The sequence below is a fragment of the Seriola lalandi genome, unplaced genomic scaffold, assembly GCF_002814215.2.
Source record: "Seriola lalandi dorsalis isolate HSWRI2012SDOR001 ecotype SW California unplaced genomic scaffold, Sedor1 jcf7180002054572, whole genome shotgun sequence".
Taxonomy (NCBI): Eukaryota; Metazoa; Chordata; class Actinopteri; order Carangiformes; family Carangidae; genus Seriola; species Seriola lalandi.
This window is the reverse complement of record NW_019525125.1, coordinates 1095282-1116066: the sequence shown is the minus strand read 5'-3', so window position 1 is coordinate 1116066 and position 20785 is coordinate 1095282. Positions and strand designations below refer to the sequence as shown.

Genomic DNA, 20785 nt, shown 5'->3' with positions numbered 1-20785 from the left:
GGGAGAGGGAGAAATCAATGAAGATGTGACTTGGTTCTCTTATCCAGAGAATCCGTGCTCTGCCGCCTCACGTTCAGCTTGAGGTTGTGTAAGAATAGAGAGGCGTTCTCTGACTCATCATCCTGAAATAAAACAAGCAATTATTCATATCCTGTTTGGAGAAGGATCAAATAAGTTACTACTGCTGACGCAGCTCTCAGCTCCCCTCCCATTGCTCTTCTCTTCCACTCTATTCAAAGTGTCGACTGTATATTCTCTATACAACGCCTCTTCATGCCAAAATCTGTTCATAATGGCTAACAGGATGTTTAATTTAAGTGTCCTGTGTCAAATTACTTCCATTCACTCTAGAAACCCATTTGATTCATTCATTGATTCATTGTGTTCTGCTGAGCAACTCAATCCAATTGTGTTTTTACTCGAGCTGTCATTTTTAAACTTTATTGAATAGGTCTGTGCAATTAATTCATATTTCAGCAGAGAAGCAAAAATGGCAAACGATTCAAAATTTTACTTTATCATAGTTCAATGCAATTGAATTGTAAGGGCAATGACATGATCATATTGGGTTATCAGTATCAAACAATGGTTTGTTATTGCAAATTAATGATTCCAAGCTAAATGAAACTGAAGCAGCTGAGTGGAAATCGTGAAAATTAAAAAAAAAAATGTAACTTAAATTTCCAGTGAAACTTCTGCTCCACTGAAGAGGTGAAACATGGCAAAAGACAAGAACATCAGATTTAATATTCACATAAAGTTAGTGGATGGAAACAAGCATTACTTTGCATTCTTTTTGGCCGAATTTGTTTAAGCTTTGTTCACCTTTTGGATAGAAACCAGGCTTTTATGATCAACCTCCAGAGGATTATGAGCTGTGCAGTTCCACTCAGCTCTGAAGAGCGTTTTAGTGTCTTTTAGCTCATGGCTCTTGTTTTACATTACATGACCCTTTCTGTTTTGGTTCACGTTTACTGCGCTCATCGCAGAATTTTCAGCCATAGCGCGCAGCTGTTTTCACCAAGAAATCAGTTATTGAAAGATTTTAAAACGAAGTAACAAAATTAGTTCTTGAAGTTTTGGATTTACGGATATGAAGGGTATTCATTGCCATATTGTAATGTATATAGACATTTTCACTTTCCCCTAGTGGTATCTAGTCATGTTGATTATGTCCAGGTTTTGAGATCTCTGAAATTTATTCTGCCACGTTTCAAAAAGCACAAATAAAATTCTGTTCACCTCCCTTTTAACTGGAGTGGAGGAAGGCAACACAAATGATATTTCAAAGGTTAGACAAATAAAACCACAACTAAGTGCATGACCAGATATGTACTGAGACTGGTGAGAAAATTAGATTTTTTGTGATATGGGTGAACCAACCCTTTGAAGACACTGGAAATAATGCGGGCCTAAAGCAAACACTGTATGAAGCTAAAACAAATGCCACTGAGAGACAAAGGGAAGAAAAGGATACATTCTGGAAGTGGGTCAGACCCATAACATTCAGTTTAGCATGGTTTACTTTGGTTTAGCTCGGTTGCCTTCACCAAAGTACCTCTGCATTATCTCCAACAAATCCAAACATCAATCTGGTCGATCACTGTTTGTCTGCTCACAGCAGAGCAGCAAGAAAAACCAGCCTGGCTGCTCTGCTCTCTGCGTTCATCTCAGCATCACTGAGTTGAGTAAATGTTCCTCCTACTGTTCTGGCATGACAAATTGGATCCACGAACCAAGGAGCACCATGTCGTGTTTGCCTGGTATCATGCTACTTTCTATAGGCACACACACACACACACACACACACACACACACATCCAATAACACATGCAAAGAAACGGACTGAAAGCCATAGGCACACAATGCAGGCATAACCGAGCAGACGAATGCTCACACATGTATGCGCAGCGGTGTGTGGGGAGTTCGAACAAACTCAAGACGACTGATCATGTGAGCGTTTTCTGACCTGCCATCTATATAGTTTTAGTTTGATTAGGTTTAGGTGATTAATAAACCACATCACACTACTTCTGCGTCTGCTTCTCAGAGAGGACAACACACACATCTTGCATGCTTAACTAACATAGGACTACAATAAAAAGTGGAATATTTGTGCTTTCTTTTAACATTGTTCTTATGTTTCAAGCCTAATGCCATAAAATATTTCCATTAAACCTTGGATGATGTTCTATGACAAGTTTTTAAAATTCTCACTTTCTACCATATACATGTCAGTGAAATGCTGTGGTAATTATAAATAAACACTGGTTGAGGTTTGGTTAAGTCAATGGTTAATGGTAGATAAATAGATTGTACTTCCCACATTGGCACTGAACTTTGGAAATTTATTTAAGTCTATGAACATATAGGATATGTTTTTCATGCACCCCCTTCAGGTAGATTACTTCTAGCCTTTTTTCAATATAAAGATTTCTGCTCATAACACATTCACATTTTAATTCATTGAAACATTACCAATCTACAAATGCGACTCTCTGTTGGCACAAACCAACAGCCAGACCAGGTGCGTTTCCATTAACCTGCTTCATGTGCAATTTGAAATTGTGAACTTAAAAACGGTTAATTGAAACATGAATTTCAAAAAACTCTAAAATGTCGCAAAACTAATTATAAGCTTGCATTAGGTGTTTTTTTCAGACTATTAACACACAGCAATATTTTTGCAAAATTGAAATGTCAACATTATTTTTGCATTCAAGTCGTAGCACCTGCTCTATCATGCCCCAGGGAGCCAGCTCCTATCCAGAGGCAGACTACGGGAAATCTGTCGTCACGTTTAATTGGAATGAAATCGCAAGAGGAGAAAACCCAGCTTTATTTGCATAATATGACTCAATGGAAACCCAGACCACTTGCAAGTGTGTTTTGTTGACAAAACTGCAACCATAACCCGGCTACTGTTACTCATTGCGTGCCTTAGCTAACTCTACTTGCTAGGCTACTTTAGCCAAGCAACAATCTTTTGTATGCAAGAATGCCAAACTGGTAAATTTCCTACTTACTTGTGGACTAAAATCTCTACTAAATTATGGTTAAGTTGTAACATTGTGTTATAAATCCAATGTATTACTTGTCAAAAATGTCTCACATAGGGACATAGATGTCTTCTCAGCTGTAAGTCTGGAAAAAAAAGACAAACGTGGGAGGTGTGTGGCATTGATAACAGACGCCTGCACTCTACTACCTGATATCTACTGTATTATCTTTGTACTCCGGGAAGATTTATGCGTTACTTTTATCCCGGCTCTGTTGTGTATATACAATATATCCACAGACATGTATGGGCAGAATTGAATTCAGACGTATACACATGCAGGCACAAATAAACACTCAGCCAAGTGCGTACACACCAACATGGTTTTCTTCCCCAGGCATCAGGTAGCCAATCCATCCTGTGATGAGGAATTGTTCTTTTTCTTATTAAAAGAACAGGTGGCCATGAGATAGCAGTCTCATTTTTCACTGCTGCTGCACTCCATGAGTCCAAACTAATGATCAAAACATTGAGCCGCTTCAAATCATCTCTCACCCCAGACTGATAGATATGGGAACTGACGGGAGGAAGAGAGAGAGTGTGTGTGTGTGTGTGTGTGTGTGTGTGTGTGTGTGTGTGTGTGTGTGTCAGCCTGTGTGGGTGCAGGTGTGTTTGTGTGAGCCCATAGTAATCTGTGTCTTGTGCTTCCACATCTATATCATTCCTCTATGTTTGCATGTGCACATGTGTTTATGTGTGTGTTTTAAGTGTGTTTGGGCAAAGGTGGGAAATTAAAGCCTTTCAGGGCGAGTATAGCAACAACGTTGTTTGGCCAATGGCTGTGACGAATCGCTTGCTCTGCTCTGCTCTTTTCCACACTGGTGGCATTCTCTAAGCAGTTTCCTCCTCAACACACAAACACACACAGGAACCTCCCGTCTTCTTTTTCTTTATCCAGTCGTGACTCGTTCGTGCTGCACCATGCTTATCGCTTTCAAAGGGAAAACAGTATGCATCTCAAAGAGAGGAGATGAAAGCGGTTTAATGATCTATAATACATGGGCGCCATTCACTGGCACAGAACAAAAGGTTTATATGTTTGGGGGGGGGGGTGGAAGAAATCAAGTCATCCACTTTAACTGGTGACTTTGAGGAAGAGGATTGGGAGGCTGCTGTCATGGCCTTTTGTGGTTTTAAGTCTTCCTGGACAGCTTTACTCGCCTCCAAATGAGATTACTAAAAAACACCAACCAGTCAGTAATGAAAGGTTGACTGAAGAGGAGAAAAATAATAATAATTTCGGGGGTGTGCAAGGGGTGTGATGTTATTTGCATTTTCTTTATCAGCCCTCCCTGTCACAAGAACCTGTGATAAGTGCCATACAAATCCATTAAGGAAATTCGGATGTTTTCAGTGATTTGTGTTTGATAGCATAGTGGTGACACCCATGGAGATGGAACGATGTGAAGCATTTGGCATGTGATATAAAAGTGTTTTCCGTCATGCTCACTTGACAATGTGCGGAATAGGAAAACACAAACTTCCCATCCCTCCCCCTTTCTCTTGCACTCCCTCCGCTTTTGATCATTTGTGCTACGTTCTGTTACTCTATTTGGACAGATGAGATTAGTCATCGCCTGTCCCATCTGTTGTGTTAACGACTCATTTGTTTACTCACTGGTTCACATCAGAGCTTACTGCGGCCAGGGGGATTCCTTCAGTGCAGGACTGGGTCCAGACTCTGAGGTCAACTTAGCTCAATGATTCATTACATTTCTCACTAAGTAGCTATGATGAACAACACAGATTCCCTTCATTTCTCCCTGTAATGAAAGGCAAAGTAATGGGAAAATGCCATATGACAGAGCCCAAAGGAGAATTGCAGACTAAATATAAGTTTTGACAGTGCTATTTGGTCAGGTCAGCCAACTATGTCACTAACTGTGGATCTACAACATTATTTAACAGAATTAACAAGTGCTAATTTACCAGGAACAGTTTGACAAGTCAAATTTTTGGCTTGTGTTTGCTGTCTACAGGGAAATACCTGCAAACATGAATATGGCTTGACAGGACAGGTGGTGATTTAAAGCACTCCTGCAGTAGTTTCACATTATGTAGATGAGCAGTACAGACGCAGCTGGAAACTTTCACAGTCAAATAAAATTCTGCTGAAACCCAAAGTTGTCTACTGTGATGTTGAAATGTATGCCAGACTGGTCATTTGCAAATGTTGTTTTCCACAGGCTCATGGCTTGTCCATCATCCTTCCATACATTTTGTAAAACCAGTTTGTGCTAGTTCCGGATCACAGGAAGCGCTATGATATATATTTTGCTATATGAGATCATCTTCACACAAGTTTTACAGACTGCTAATTATTTTTATAATTTTTTTTCAAAGAGCTAAGCTTCAGGCTACAGCTAGTTTACACCTGACTCCTCCGACACACCAAAAAAAACAAGTTTAAATTAATAACGTGAGACTTAGATAAATGCTCATAAACACCTTTTTATGGAGTGTCTGCAGTGTAGTAGCAGTCGTACGTTCCTGTGGCCCTATGAAGTGTTGCTACTGACAGTTTTCTTGCTGTGTATCACAATTATTTGGTTAACCTGTAGCAGTCTGTCTCATGTAACACATCACTGAAGCAGTAGTTTGACAGGTATATAATATGATGCTAGCCAGTTAGTTTAGCTCAGCTTAGCTCAAAAGACTGGAAACAGGAGGAAACAACTAGCTAACTTTGCCCTGGTACCAACAGGCAAGAAAATCCATATATTCACTATGCATTTGATGGTTTGTTTGTTTGTTTGGCCACGGGTTATGTGCCAGACTATTTCTTGGCCAGGCGCCTCGACTTCCTGGAAAGCTAACTGCCGGCCATAGCTTCATATTTAAAAATGTCTTCCGACAAAAAGAGATGTCAGAAGACATCTCTTTTTAGTGAGGCATGGTTCACATCATGTCTCTTGTGAACAGCAAACTTAAAATGTTTAAGTGTGTTTTTTATAAGTCAAAGTAGCTCCAACCCCGTCTCCAATCTTGTTTCATTGATTGGCCCCCAGGGCTGATAACCCCTGACTCCAATTAGCTTTTGTTAATGCCATTAGCCGGGGGCTTACACTATGAATGTTTCAGTGTTTCCAATATGGTTAAGAACAACACAATGATTTATGTGTTGTTAGTTCATATATATTGTGTTTGCTCATGATTGTTAATAACTTGGATTGTTGATAACTTGGATAAAGATCTGATAAAGATCTTTTTCTTGCCACTGTATATGTAGATTATAGACTATAATATTTCCAATTATTCTGGATCTATTTGTGAGACATTCATTAATTAGCACTGCGTTTTTGGTTGGTGCCTCAGTTGCTCTTCATTAATTACTTTTCCTGTGTACCTTTATTGTTGTGTTGCCAATTATTTTTACTGTGGAAATGCTTGCTGAAAGTTAACAACCCTTTCTCCTTGTTAGACATCTGAGCCAAGTTAGTGTCAGATGTTGACATAAAATATTGACACGTCTTGCAGCATTTTCACTGATGTCAATATACTGAGTTATACCATGCTTGTCACTCTGACTGGCCATGAAGAAATGATGCTGAGATCATGTTGCAATGTCAGGAAATACAGTCTACTGTCTCTGGTTGATGGTCTCCTTTCTGTATTTTCACCCTTTCTCCAGTGTATTGGTTACATTTTTTACAGAGGCCACAGCCACCTGTTGTCGTACAGAATACAGCTTATAATGACGGATGTGGATTTTCCTGTTGAAATGAAACAACAGCCAAAGGTCAGTCAGCAGGTGGTTAGTTAGTGAGTACTACTACCATTGTTACAGTCATACGTGGGTGTACACTGATGGACTCTCAGATGATTCGTTCTGTGGTTCCAACTAAATTGTTGAGAAGATCAAATCACTGAGGTGAATGTTTAGGTGGGGTTACATGAAAAACATTTTATTTATGAATCAGTCTTCTCCTGTATATTGCGAAATGATTTCTCTAACCTTTCTCAGCCCTCCTGGAGTCAAATAAAGTTTTAACTTCATCTCATACTGTGGGGATGATTACAGTCATTCAGCTGAACGTGTCCAGGCCTATGTTTTGTTTTGTTTGTATCTCTCAATTCACTGTCAAAAGATGAAAACACACAATACTTCTGGCCCCCTTCAAAGCCGTCGTCTGCTTAATTAGAGATTAAATAGGAAGCCAGTCCATTCATTGTGCTACAGTAAAAACAAATCATCTTAAAATTTGGGAACCTGAAAAACAATGCTCAGCATGTTTTCAAATCAGGGCCTGTCACAGCATATGTCACAGTGCTTTGAAATGCACCAGGCCGCTGTGTGGTCCCTCTGAAAGCACAAAGTCAAGGGCACAGTTAAACAAACAATCTGAGACGTCAAACCGTGTGGAGCCAGTGGCAAAGTAGCCCAGAGAAATCGGTTACGTATATGCCATCCTTCACGTCTCGCGTAATACAATGTCAACATTCATTCCATAAAGTAAATTAGGCTCGGCTGACTCTATTATATGCCTGCGCTTGAACGTAGGGAGAAGTGTTGATAAGTCTCAAAGAATATGCTGAGCCCATGCTGGTTTTGACTGACTTTTGGAACTTGTGTAGAATTTTTCCACACTATAATGTGTCCTCTAAATCATCTTTGCAGCTGAAGCTAACCAGGAAAACTCCAGTGCCGTGTAAGAAGGGATTTGTTGGCAAATGTATACCCAAAGGCACATCTTACATCAAAAGTAGACTTGATTCTTAATTAAACCGATAGAATACAGCAGCAGTGACAGCTCTGTGGCGCTTTGCCTCAGTAAAACTTAACAGCCACTAAAGTTTCTTCTGAGTAATGATTAATGCATCCAATTTCTGTGATCTGTACTGAGCGTAGCATCATGGGTAATTAAATGATGGTCTACAGAGCACTGACTGCTCTCATAAAATGACAAGGCCATAATTATCATGAAGCTTGGTTACCCCGACTCAAATACTAATTGTGTATCAATAACGAAGCAGAATATGTCCCAGAATTAAAACCCAAAACAACCCAAGCTTGTGCAAACAGCTCGCAGCTATAATATTGCAGTCAATATCATCAAGTCCTTCTTTTAATTAAAGTGTCATGTGCACTTTTGCTATTGATACAGTACATATTTATTTATTGAACAATTTCACAGGTCCATAAAGAGAGACATGTAAAAACAACAAATAGGATCACCCACTTCCAACATATTTACATTGTCAGAAATAAGAATTTGAATTAATCAAAATGCAATAAAACCAAAAGGCAACCCACTAACATATTATCACCTTGCATAGTATTTGTCATGAAAAAGAACAACAAGCTGTCAAACTCGTCTGCACCTGTATTAAAAGGAGATTCACTCGCCGAACACTCAACACTCTCTCACAACTCTCTCTCGCAACACCTCAGTGACCAAGAATATAGCTTCCTCCGGTAAATACAATAACACTCTACAATAGCACTCTTAGAAGAGTAGGGATGTGCTGTGAGGAACCATTTATACTTTCCCATTGATTCATAAACAGGCTTCTTTTTCTAACCGGCAAAAAAACCTCAGACATGGTGCACAAATATACGGTGCAGAGAAGCCTCCACGGGATAATGTGTGGCCATACAAGAGTCAAAAAAATAATAATATAGGAGGGGAATATTGATGTTTTCTTTACTGCCATTTAAATCAAGCCTGTTATTTTATTATTGTTGTCCCTCTCCAAGATAAATAGGGTGATAAAACCAGATGTCCGCCCCAGTCTCGTTGACATTTTAGGGAGTCCTTTTGGAGTAGTAAAGATGCCCACTTGATGGATAACAGAGCTCCATAGACAATGGGAAGACAAAGTGAGGAATGCTTATGGTTGCAGAAGCAAATAAGGAAAGAAATAGGGAGAACATGGGGAATACATATAACTACAGGTAGGGGTGAAGGTGGAACAGTCAGGAACAGAAAGGGGAACAGGAAATGGAGAGAAACAACAGTGGGATGACAGAAAAAGCGAGTGACATGCAGAAACGGCCCGTCAGCAAGAAAACCCCGGGACAGGGGAGAACAGGAGATATACTGTACATCCAGGGAGCGCTGTACTGAGGGAGAGACAGAACAGACAGTCACAGCAGCAGCCGTCAACCAGAAAAGATATGGAAAAAAAAAAAAACTCAGCACGTTGACACACTCTCCTCACTGTCTCTTTTTCTGTGTTTTCAGTACACCGGTCTGTAGAGAAGCTCCCCAGAGGCAAGTCTGCGTTTCAGCTCCTTCCACAGCAGCTCCCTCTCCTTCTGGGCGCCCTTCATGAAGCCTCTGTTCTCCTGGGCTCTCCGAGACAGGTATGGCATCACCTCATTGACTGGCCCATAGGGGACGTACTTATAGACAGGGAAGCCTGCCTGACCTAGGGTTGAAAGTGGATGGTGTGAGATGCAACGAAAGTAAAAAAAGGGTCTTAGAAGGCATGTGTAGAATGGTATGGATGAAGAGGATAAACAGATATATCAGGCTGCAAACATCACCAAAGGCTTTTTGTGATATTAAAATGTGATTTTTATCATTTCAGGTATTGTAATTTCAATTTACAGGTTAAACAAAAACTGCACATCCCAACTAGATGTCATTTTCATTGGCTTGCCTCGCTGTGTGATTGCTACAACCTTTTCTAATCAGGCAGGTTTTCAGCATATGCAGAGACACCCTCAGTTTTCTGTATTTGAATTAAAAAGACCTGCTGTTGCCAGTCGAAGCTTTTCATCTAATCCGCAATTACTTTACAAGGTAACAAAACATGATAAAATAAAACAGTCATGAAAACAACACCCTGAACCACAGCAAATTTGAAAACAATGCAAACTGAATGTAGCACCTTTTTAAAAAACAATCTGTGTAGTAAGCAAGAGACAAAAAATAAAGATCTCAACTCCATTCTGCTGTATTTCATAAAACTTGCAGGTTTCTAAGACACAGCACCGACTGCACTATCCCTGGAGAATACAACATAGAAACATGTGTGTCTGTTTACATCAGTGCTGGTCAAGGCTGTTTCAACTTGAGCCTCACATTGACAGATAACTGCCTGCTGCCGCGTCTGTCTTTGACTGACAAACAAAGTGGTGAGAGCCGGCAGCAGCACTTCGCTAAGACAGCTTGTCAATACTGAGGTGTCTCGGTTCATATGTCACGTTACGGGCCGCAGGCTGACATTTGCACTTCATGCACTCCATGTGGTGTGTAGGGCACCTGTGTAACTCAAAGGCATTAGGAGGAGACACAGCTGGGAGTTGAGATAGAGGACACTGGCAAATACTGACTCCGCAGAGGCTGCGCTGACACTGTCAAATCAACAGCTTTGTGTTGGGGCAGGAGAGATCAGTGCCTCGTCATTGTCGTGTGGTTGTGTGAGAGAGTGTGTTAGTGTGGAGTTTTCTCACCCAATGGGAAACTGATCTGATCACACATGCCCAGGAGCTGACCGAAGTACACCTTGTTCTCTGTGGGAAAGAGACCCAGCTCATTCATTCTGAATGAGAGAGAAAGAGAGAGAAAGAGAGAGAGCGAGAGAAAGAGAGAGAGGGACACATACAAAAATAACTTGGTTTATCCAGATCCAGTGCTGTATTCAAAAAATCAATTGTGTTTTCAACCGTCTGCTTTGATAGGATTGAAACTGTACCTCTGTATGGTGTGTTTCACTGTGTCTTCATTATGGGAAGCAACCATTACGTTGGCATTTCTGTTGAGTGCAATCTCATCCAGCACACAATCCAGACACCTGCACAATCACAGACACACACAAACACACACAAACTTTTGTGTGTTAAGTGGAAAAAAACCTCAATTGTTCTCTATTACACTACCGGCTATAAAATTTGAAACTGTATATGTTATAGTACATTGTATATATAATGTGGCTCACAGTGTTCTCATTACTCATCCATGCAAATCTTTCTCATTAGCATGTAAGATTTATTGTGTGGTGCAGAGCTGCCTTTACACAACTAAATAGTAAAATTTTCGCTAAACACTAAACTTATTTTTCAGAAACCTGAACCAATGCATTCTGGGAGGATCTCTGCAGTCTGCTTTCCTGCTCGTGTAGTTGTGTTAATATGCATGTATTTTACCACCATGTGCAAATTGTTGAATCCCAGCACATGCTGTGCCTGTCCTATGTTGATGTTTACTTCAAAATCTAATCGAATGCTTGAGGAGTTTGGCCTTTCCGCTTTTTTGTGCAAAACATATTGATCTCCACAGGTTGATTTCTTTGAGTTTGCCTTAATCTAGGAATGTCAGAAAACTGTTACAACACAGAACCCCTGCAGAGAGCTGGATGTTTTCTCTAACTTGTACAAGGACGACTCAACAGGGTGGAAGCTTACTGCTGACACAACATGATAAACCCAAAAACTCGAATTGAAGGACCACTTCGGTAAATTTAAATCCCTGTGCCGTCCTTTGCAGTGGATTTGTGCCTATAAAGTGGCCAGTTTAAATTTGTGAACCACATGGGAAATTTGGAGTGGCACAAGTGGGAAAAAGGAGTTTACCTGGGGTGTTTTTATGGACGAAACTGAACTCTAAACTGTTTGCTATCCAGTAGCAACAGGATATATTAATAGCAGACAGCTCCAGTATCAAGATGAAGAAATAAGAGCCTGGCTTGGCAAAAAAAGATCAAACATCGCAGATGCAGATTTGGACAGTTTTCAGCAGCTGATAAGGCAGAAACAGGTCTTGGCTCCTACCTGTGGTACATTCTATTGGTAGACTCATAATCAGGGTTAATAGGGTCCTCATAACCAATGTCTCCGGCCCTCTCTCGCTCCTGATACATGTAGGCCCCACGCACCAGCTTGGCAGCAAAATGCCAGCCCTCACGCCGTGACAGTTCTACATCCATAGTTACGTTGTCATAGGCCTCCTGCAGAACAAAAAAGACAAGGCGACTCGTTCTTTAGCAAAGATTAATCAGAATCAAGTGCTTCAAGTTTAGATACAGAATTGAGCAAAGTATCACATTTCCATTTTCACTGACTACTGTAGATCTAGCTCAACAGCTATTACAGAGCCACTACACATTATTCTTATTCCTATCAGGATTCAGCCTCTCTATTCTACCTCACCATGATTGCCTGCAAGCAAAAATGAAGACGCTATGAGAGACAAAGTCGGAGTGATCTTGTTAAAACGTTGGTGGGTCTCAATTAGTCAAACAAGATTGTGCTGACATCACTTTGTGGTTGTGTTTCTACATAAATTACTCTCATGGGGGAAAAAAAGCAACACATCATTGAGAACTTGCCTTATTCTGGTTTGAGCAACATCAGCAGCAAAGCAGCAGTGTATCATTAATTACAGCAACTAATTGTGACAAAGTGGAACCCACAATCTAAGTGTTGTGTTATTTTAATTTGTTATTTTTATTTCACAACAGTGTATGTTTTACATGACAATATAGTAAGGCTATGTATTTTTGACGGAATACGAACAGTGATGAAAAGAGGATGTTAAGCACGAAAATGAAACTCGACTGCGACTTAAACAGCTTCTAACTTAGAGTCGCTCATTAAAAATAAAGATAAAGCACCAAAAACATTATTTTCGTCTTGGCTATGTCGCTGTTTCTTCATCATCTCAGCTGACTCTTAGCAATCTGACTACAGAAGTTACACAATATACCACAGCATGGTCTTTATCATGAGAATTACAATTGTTGTGATTGCATGATTTGTGTGCATATTCAACACTGACAGACTGGAACATCTGGTGCTTTTTTTTCCAGCTGTGGGTTCTTACCTTCAGGTAGCACTGGTACGTGTTGAAGATGACAGGCTTTTCTTTGTTGTAGATCCTCTGCATTTCTAACGTCAGCCTGCTGATAGCTGGCTGGAAGTAGGTTTGCTCCGCATCCACCATCAAGCGAACACCGTTCTCTAGGGCATGCTAGGATGAGAAAGAGCTCATTAATTTGGTATAATATCACCTAACAGTGCTCATTATTCTAAAGTTTCATTAAATATAGTTGAATTAATGAAGCCATCTTTAACTAAACAAAGGTGATCAGTGGTTCTGTCTACACATACATTGGGGCTTTCTTTTACAATACAGATAATACTATTTATTTGGATATTAATATAACGCAATAACTAACAATATATTTAATTCCAGCATTTTTATATACAGTACGTGCTTGTTTCTTGCTGATTTGCCACTAATTGCCTGCAGCGATCATTCTTCATGTTGATAGTTTACGTAAGATTACCTGGGCTAGGATGTCCATACGCTGTAAGATCCTTTGCAGTTGTTTCTCCTCCTCTCCGGTGAACTTCTCCAGCAGAGGCTCCAGCTCACCTAGCTGAGCAAACAACCCAGTAGAGTATACAGCATGAAATGCTAATGAACCAAATATCATACAGCATGAAACCTGTCAGTGTTTCTTACTATATCCACCCTTCAGCTGTCTTTAGTCCAAGGTCAACAGATATGTTTATGACAACGTGCCCAGATTTTGTAGATGTGCAATTAACTCAGGTCTTTCCCTAACCCAGAGCCAATAATATGCCAATATCTATATTCATCATGCATCATTACTTTCTGTCATTCTGGTTGAAATCAGGTCCCGCTGATACTTCAACTCTCCTGTCTGTTGTAAATGATATACACTTCAAATTTGGAAAATGTAAACAGGTCTCAGTTATATAACAAGTCAGTTATTGTCTCCACAAGTTTGGGTCTTGAATCATATCTAAAGTTTAAGGATGTTTTTGCTAACTGCATTTTTCATCTCAGTTATTGCCACTTTCTGTCAGCGTGTAATGCCACTGACCTTTACATTCGGGACAACCAGGAGGTGTGATGTGTTTGTTCTGTCATCTATTAGGCTGTTCCAGTCGAGCATGTCAATGCTCCTGTCAGGGCAGAGGACAGACAGGTATTATGGCAACAGCACATCAGTGAGTCTAAAATATTACCAGTATTCTGTTTAATTTCACTTTTTCTGTCACTCTGTAGCAACACGTCCTTGAGATGAACTTTAAAATAGCTGTTTTCCTAACTTTTTTCATAAGATGCTGTGACTTAAAAATAACAAAAGTGTTGACTGTTATTCCATCACAATTAACTAATATTATAAATAATTTCAGCAGTAAAATGTTTAAAAGTCATATTATATTATTATATTATATATATATATTATTATTAATAAGTCATTTAAACAGTAATATTGTGTATGTACTGTACAATGAACTATGACAATGAATAAATCAAGAAAAATATTATAAAATATGCATTTTGTTTTGCATGTTACGTGATTTAATGATGTTATTAAATGATTATGTCAAGTATAACCACTGCAAATTGCATCACAATCCATTAGGACACAGTGTGTTCTATTTAATCATAATTTTTCATTGGATGAATTTTCCTTTAAATTGCCTGGAATATACAGACGTATTTGTGTGTGTTTAGGTCATCTGTGTTCTTGCTTACCCTGACGTTTCCTCTTTCCTGCCTGTAAACCAGCCATAGAAGTCGCGTTTTGCACCCAGTTCGGTCAAGAATTCCTAGACAGATATAGAGACCTGAAGCAGTGCACTTAACATACTGTAGCAACAACTGCAGCAATATCCTCACACTGTGTATGTCATAAAAGTGCACTGCATGTGATGTATCACTATAATTAAACATCACCAGAATAAAAGTGGAAGAGGAGAGAGACTACCTGTAGCTTTTTCAGCTCCAGCCTTTGCTCTAAGGCTTCCATGCCATCTTTCCCCTGCTGTGATGCCAGGAAGATGAAGAATCGCTGCCATTTCACCAGGATCTCTGAGAATTGGAGCTTTTAAAAAACAAGCATGATGTCAGTCTACCCCAACCTTACGGCAAGATTATCAGCTAAACTGGTACACTGACTTTTTTTTTTTTTCTAGTGCCTACCAGAAACTGAGGTCGTCCTAGAGCAGTCATTTTGATGGCAGAGAAACCGTCCATTGAACTTCCACCTACAGGTCAAACAGACAAAAATATTATCATGATGGTAAATGCATGTAGAAGGACTGTGCTGCATGTGATAATTGGAGTGGATTACAGAGGCAGATCACATATCAATTGGTTGAAGGATGACGATATTTGCAGCATTTGGTAGAAAATATCAAAGTACATGAGCCAGCATAGAGTTACAACCAAACCAGACATGTTGTAAAGTAGTTTTATTGATGTGGTGTAATTTCTGTTTACTTACCAGATGCTTTGATGCATTTGATGAAGGTTTCCATATGCTGGTCACATTTGGCCTCATCAGCGTAGAAATACGTGTGGGCTCCGGTCACTCTCCCACCATGGTCCCCAAACTGTTTGTGTGCTTTATAATTTTTCTCACTGTGGTCCTTGCCTGAAGGTGAAAGAAAATTTGCATGCCTATTACTTCTAATTACATCATATACTGTATCCACAAATGAGAACAAAACAAGACAGCTTACCTATGCTCTCTTTCTCTGCAGCGGATACACATGAGCTGCATTAGAAGGAATGCAAGAGGACAAAGTGAGTTAATGTGCCCTGACTTTGGGGCAATATTAGAAATGTAAGTTGCATCATAATTGTCAACGCAAAATGTCAAAGCATTTTGGAGTTCACTTTGGGAGCTAGCATTCTTTCTGTGAACATTTTGGCCGTCAGTGGCATGCCAGATGCTGGCACTGTGTTTAGTGTCCCTATATATGAGATGTGTATAAGAGACAGGGACATGTAATGTTTCTCTATCATGTCAAGACTATCTCTCCACCCTACATATTCCATATGTACGGGGACTGACCCTCACGGGGTCAGCTGACGTAGATACTCTTTAAGACACATCACCTGTGGTGGCCACGCACTGATTAGCAATACGTGGTTATAAAAGCACCACGCATGCGTGGCGTCTTCGATTCTTTGATTACCATGGAGTCGAGCGGACGTGTGTACCTAGACGTGTGAGTACTGAACGTAGCGTTTGCTTTTGACATCAGTGTGGTCCACTTACCTTATAAGTAGGAGAGCTGGCCCCTCTGTGTGTCTCACAAACACAGGCTGCTAAAAGCGTGGCAGCTTGTGGCACCGGGTTTTCCGTTCTGCTGGTTGTTAGCCATTGTCCCACGTGAAAAGCGGCCACACTTTAAAGCCGATCGCTTTTACACCGTGGCTGAAGTGTATGGTACCTTTTAACAGTCACAGCCAATGTTCCTCGACGCGAGCGATTTCAGGAAGTAAACAAGAGGAAAGCCGGGTGACCGGCAATCCAAGTTCCACTTACGCTTTGTGTCAGAGTGTCTGATGTATGAGGGGTGAATAGTGTTACCGGTGGAGGACATTTTCCAGCGAATCTTGAGTAGCATAAGTGTTCACATACATTCAGACATATTGGTTGTTAACTGCTTTGGAGGCATACAAGGCAGCAGGAAGGCCAGCCCCAGCAGGGGTGCATGCCCATTCTACATGGGGCCTTGCTACCTCATGGGTATAGGACGAAGTACTGCTCTATCAAAGCTTTGTGCGGCTGCATCTTGGTCAACCCCCATCCACCTTTATCAGGTTCTGCTGCACGAACCTGGAAGCCAGTACCCCATTCACTGAATCTCTCCTGGGCGCAGTGCGGCAGGATAGGGGCCTGACAATCGACGCCCCAGGGATCACGGCTCTTACAAGGAAGGCTCCGGGTCTTTCTTTCTAAGGCCTCTCACCCATTTACAGTTGGCCTTAGCATCTGGCGGGGCCAGCTAAACTTTGGTGGCATCTTGCACCTAGGTCATGGGTGTGTACATATTGTATATTTGGAAATAGTTTTTTTTATTGGAGCACATGGGTGAGCACTCTGGTGGTGGTGATGTCTCATTTGAACTGTCATCTCAGGCTCCTGCAGGAGCAGTAGGGTGTGCTTGGTTTCCTCCAGTCTGTCTCAGAGATCCCGCACATATGGAATATGTAGGGTGGAGAGATAGTCTTGACATGAGATAATGGAAGGTTACATATGTAACCCCGGTTCCCCGGTGGGGAGACTATCTCTCCAGCTAAAAGCTGCTCCAAAACGGTTTCAATCAAGGTTAACCAAGGAGGCCACGCTTGCCTGGTGCTTATGTAACCACGTGTTGTTAATCAGTGCGTGACCACCACAGTTGGTGTCTTAAACAGTATCCATGTCAGCTGCCCCCTTGGGGGTCAGTCCCCGTATATATGGAATATGTAGGGTGGAGAGATAGTCTCTCCACTCAGAGAACCTGGGTTACATATGTAACCTTCCATTATCTTCTTTTAACATTACATGCCATGGAAAATCATGAAACCTTACACTGTCTTAAACACCTTTTTATTTAGTCACTTAGGCCACTTATCCGTACTGTTCTTTGTATTTTTTATGGAAATGGTAGAGCCAATTTAATCAAGAAGTAAATGGACAAAAAAATTAATCATTAACAATTTTGATATTCAAACTATAATTTGAGTAATTGACAGAGAAAACTGATGCTGCTTTTTTTTGTTTGTTTTATATTTAACTATAACTGGAGGAAACCTCAGTCCTTTATGTCTTTTCTCATTGTGTTTCTGGCAGAGTTTAGACTAAATAAATAATTAGTTGGAAAAAAAAAAAAAAAAAAGACAGGTTAATAAATAATGAAAATAATTTTTAGTTGCAGTTCCAAAAAAGAGAAACCAATCCCAGAATTTTACATTGCATTGAATAGCTAGTGTTAATAACCCTGTTGTTAAACCCTCCACTGAAATCAATATCGTGTGTCCAGGGATATGAATTTTATTTCTGCAAATCCTTCTATTTTCTGTGTGATGCTACCAAGAATTCAATCATGTTGGAAGCAGTGATTGTTTATTTATTATCTTTTGTCATGAATTTGACTACTGGCAGAAAATATTACTGACAACTTTGTTACAAAAACATCAGAACTGGCATTAAAAAGCTTACATTAATCAAATCCAAAATGTATATTTTTAGTTTACTTTATATGGCATACTAAGCAGTGATTGTGAATATAATGTTCTTAATAGCAAGCCAGAACTTGCCTCTATTCCTGATATCTTCTTTCTGCTGCAAGGAACTGACTAATGTTGTTGTTGCTATCTTGACAGATCATTGGAGTGGCTGTCAAAAGCTGCTGTCTGAGATCAAGCTGACTTAATATGCCTTGTCCTCCACCCTTACAGTTTGAAGGTGTATGTTCGGCAAACAAAAGCTTTCTAGGCTCAGGTTTGATACCTCTTTTGATGTTTCCAAGCAGGCAACTCTGAGACAAAGAATATAAAAAGCTGAGCAGTGATATCTTGTTACTAGTGATATGGTATTAAAAAAAAAAAAAACCTACACTGAGTACAAGCAGGGTCAAAAAAGTCATAGCAAAGGGTTTGCCTGGGAGCTTTATCGCATTACAGAATGTGATAACGCTACAGTAATAGAGGATGTTCTGTCTGGCATAAGATGACATTGCAGTCGGCTGTCACTCTGTGTCAACAGAAGGATATGTAAATACACTGCCTAACAGCTTTGTTATTTCACTTCGTCTGGCCTTAATAGAAACAGAACTGTTGTGTGAGATATAAAAGGTCAGGCAATTCTGGCTGAGTATTACACTTATGCTAAGTACATTTGACAAGTGCACTTGTGTTTTTCACATCAATGAAATCACATAAATTCACTTTGGAAATTTTACTCACTGATTTGACTGTGAGCAAACTCCTAAATGGGCCAGAATGTCCAATTTTTATTTTAGACTATGAAATGTCCTAATTACTCATAATGCATGGATGCCCACAGCACAGATTTAAGTAACAGTGCTGCTCCTGCCTAGAAAGGCTGCTTGAATAAGGTCTGCACTGTCATCTAAGTTTACATCAGCTCACAGATCAGATAGCCACTGCCTTGTGCTCTCCATGTGACAGGATTCCTAACAAGTTAGACATTCTCTCTACCCAGCCAATCCTGAACAGGGGGCCTTGGCTGAGCCAACAAATCATATTGTAACTGGAGTTAATATCCTGGTTGTTATAAAGATAAATCTATTTTTGGCATCAAACAACAGGAAAGTATTAAATTGTGGCAAACACTTACAACACAGACACTTTTTGCATGCAGTATCTGAAATGTATGGTAATAACGAAACTTTCATACCCTCTGCTGTCTTTCTGTTCTGCCTCCTCCTGGCTGATGTCCTCCTCAACACTGTAGTCGAGAACAGAGCCGACGCCGAAGGCCTGATTCTTCTGGATCAGCGGCCTGATGGCCCTGTGATCTTCCCCAGCTACAAACTGACCATAAAATGTCATCTTCATGAACTGGTCAAAAGCTCTCCGGCCCAGGATCTTCTTACCTAGATCCATTATCTAAACAGAAAGGGAGAGGACATTATAACCAGTTTAGACAGGTATATTATTTGCTTTATAATCCTAATTAATTCTTCACATAATTTTGCCTAGATTATATGTGTAATTATGTCCCAGAAAAGACAGGCTGTGTATGGGCATGATTTGATGGCAACAGGTTTATTTGACAGACTATGGGAAAGACAACTTGCAGCAAGTTGATCTTTCATAAGCAAAAGAATTCAAATCATGTTCTTAACTCTCTACTTTGCATTTGATGTCACCACTTGCTGTCACTACCACAGCCAAGCTTTACATTGACTCCCTGAAGGTGTCAAAGTGTGGAAAGTGAACCTCCAGTTCTGCAAGGCTAAAGTATTAATGCATCACAACATGAAAGAAAATGCCCTTTTTAAATGAATTAAATGTGTTTCTTGTACCATACATTACCCTGCAGTAAAGGTTAAGTAACTACTGCTACTGTAGAGGTTAAGTAACTTGGACTGCATGCTTGGAAAAACAGACTGTAACCTGAGAGGTGGGTGTTACACTTGAGCCCAAGGCTCTAACAGTTATGTCTGTGGGTTCAAACCATTGACTTTAAAAAGTGTATGAAGTCTGGAGTTCAAACTTGGCAAACTGGCTGCTGTTTTGAACACAACTTATGGCGTTTCAAGTTCAACTATATCTCGTTATCAATAAAAGCCTAGCAAATAAGCATATCTATGTACAAACATGGGGTTATCAGCTTCAGCTGTCTTACAATACATTTTGTTCTCGCACCTGATTTTGTCGACCCCCCCCCCGTCTGTGCTATGTGAAAATGTCACATTGGAGTAAACAAGTGTGCTAACCTTTAATATATTGTCATTATCAAGTTTACCTGGACAACTCCAGTCACATTAACAAATTGTCGTCATGGTTACTGTTCGGGTTGCACGGTAAGTTAGCACCTGTTTACCTCTTTATTCTTATCAACCAGGAAGTCATAGGAACAGAGTTTGAAAACCACCAAACTTCTCATCAGCTCTAATGAGTCTTTGCTTTTATAAGCCTCCTGGTACTGCTCAAAGTCTACGAAGGTCTCATTAGCAGCCTTGGTGGTGGTTCCGTCTCTCCCTCCTCTGCCCGGCTGTCCGGGTGATTCCGGCCGCGCCGTGTCATGTTGAGCGCCGCCGCGGCTGCTGACATCGTCCCGCTGCTCCTTCTGGGTCGGCGAGGTGGTGGAGGTGACGGTAGACCGGAGTCTTCGCCTGGAGAGTAGCCATTTAAAGGGAATTTCCGGTCCTGCCCGCGTCAAGGCTGGCGCAGTTTTGACATAAAACATCAGCCTGGAGGAGGTAGATGTCAGTGGAGCGGTGAGATTACACAGACCATCTGTCGAAGCGAGCTGTCTGGAGGCACAGTGTAA

General features: G+C 40.5%; 1 protein-coding gene across 1 annotated transcript; it reads right to left on the bottom strand.

The window, feature by feature from the left end:
• Window positions 1–8146: 8146 nt before the first annotated feature.
• Window positions 8147–20785, bottom strand: prodhb (proline dehydrogenase (oxidase) 1b). The gene is made up of 14 exons (XM_023417142.2): window positions 20336–20785; window positions 19184–19395; window positions 15510–15544; window positions 15272–15421; window positions 14968–15032; window positions 14753–14869; window positions 14521–14594; window positions 13859–13940; window positions 13295–13387; window positions 12829–12975; window positions 11778–11953; window positions 10703–10801; window positions 10461–10549; window positions 8147–9430 (listed from the first exon to the last, which is right to left on the bottom strand). Exons 1-14 carry the CDS (start codon window positions 20699–20701, stop codon window positions 9240–9242), a joined length of 1896 nt encoding a protein of 631 aa, XP_023272910.1. The 5' UTR covers window positions 20702–20785; the 3' UTR covers window positions 8147–9239.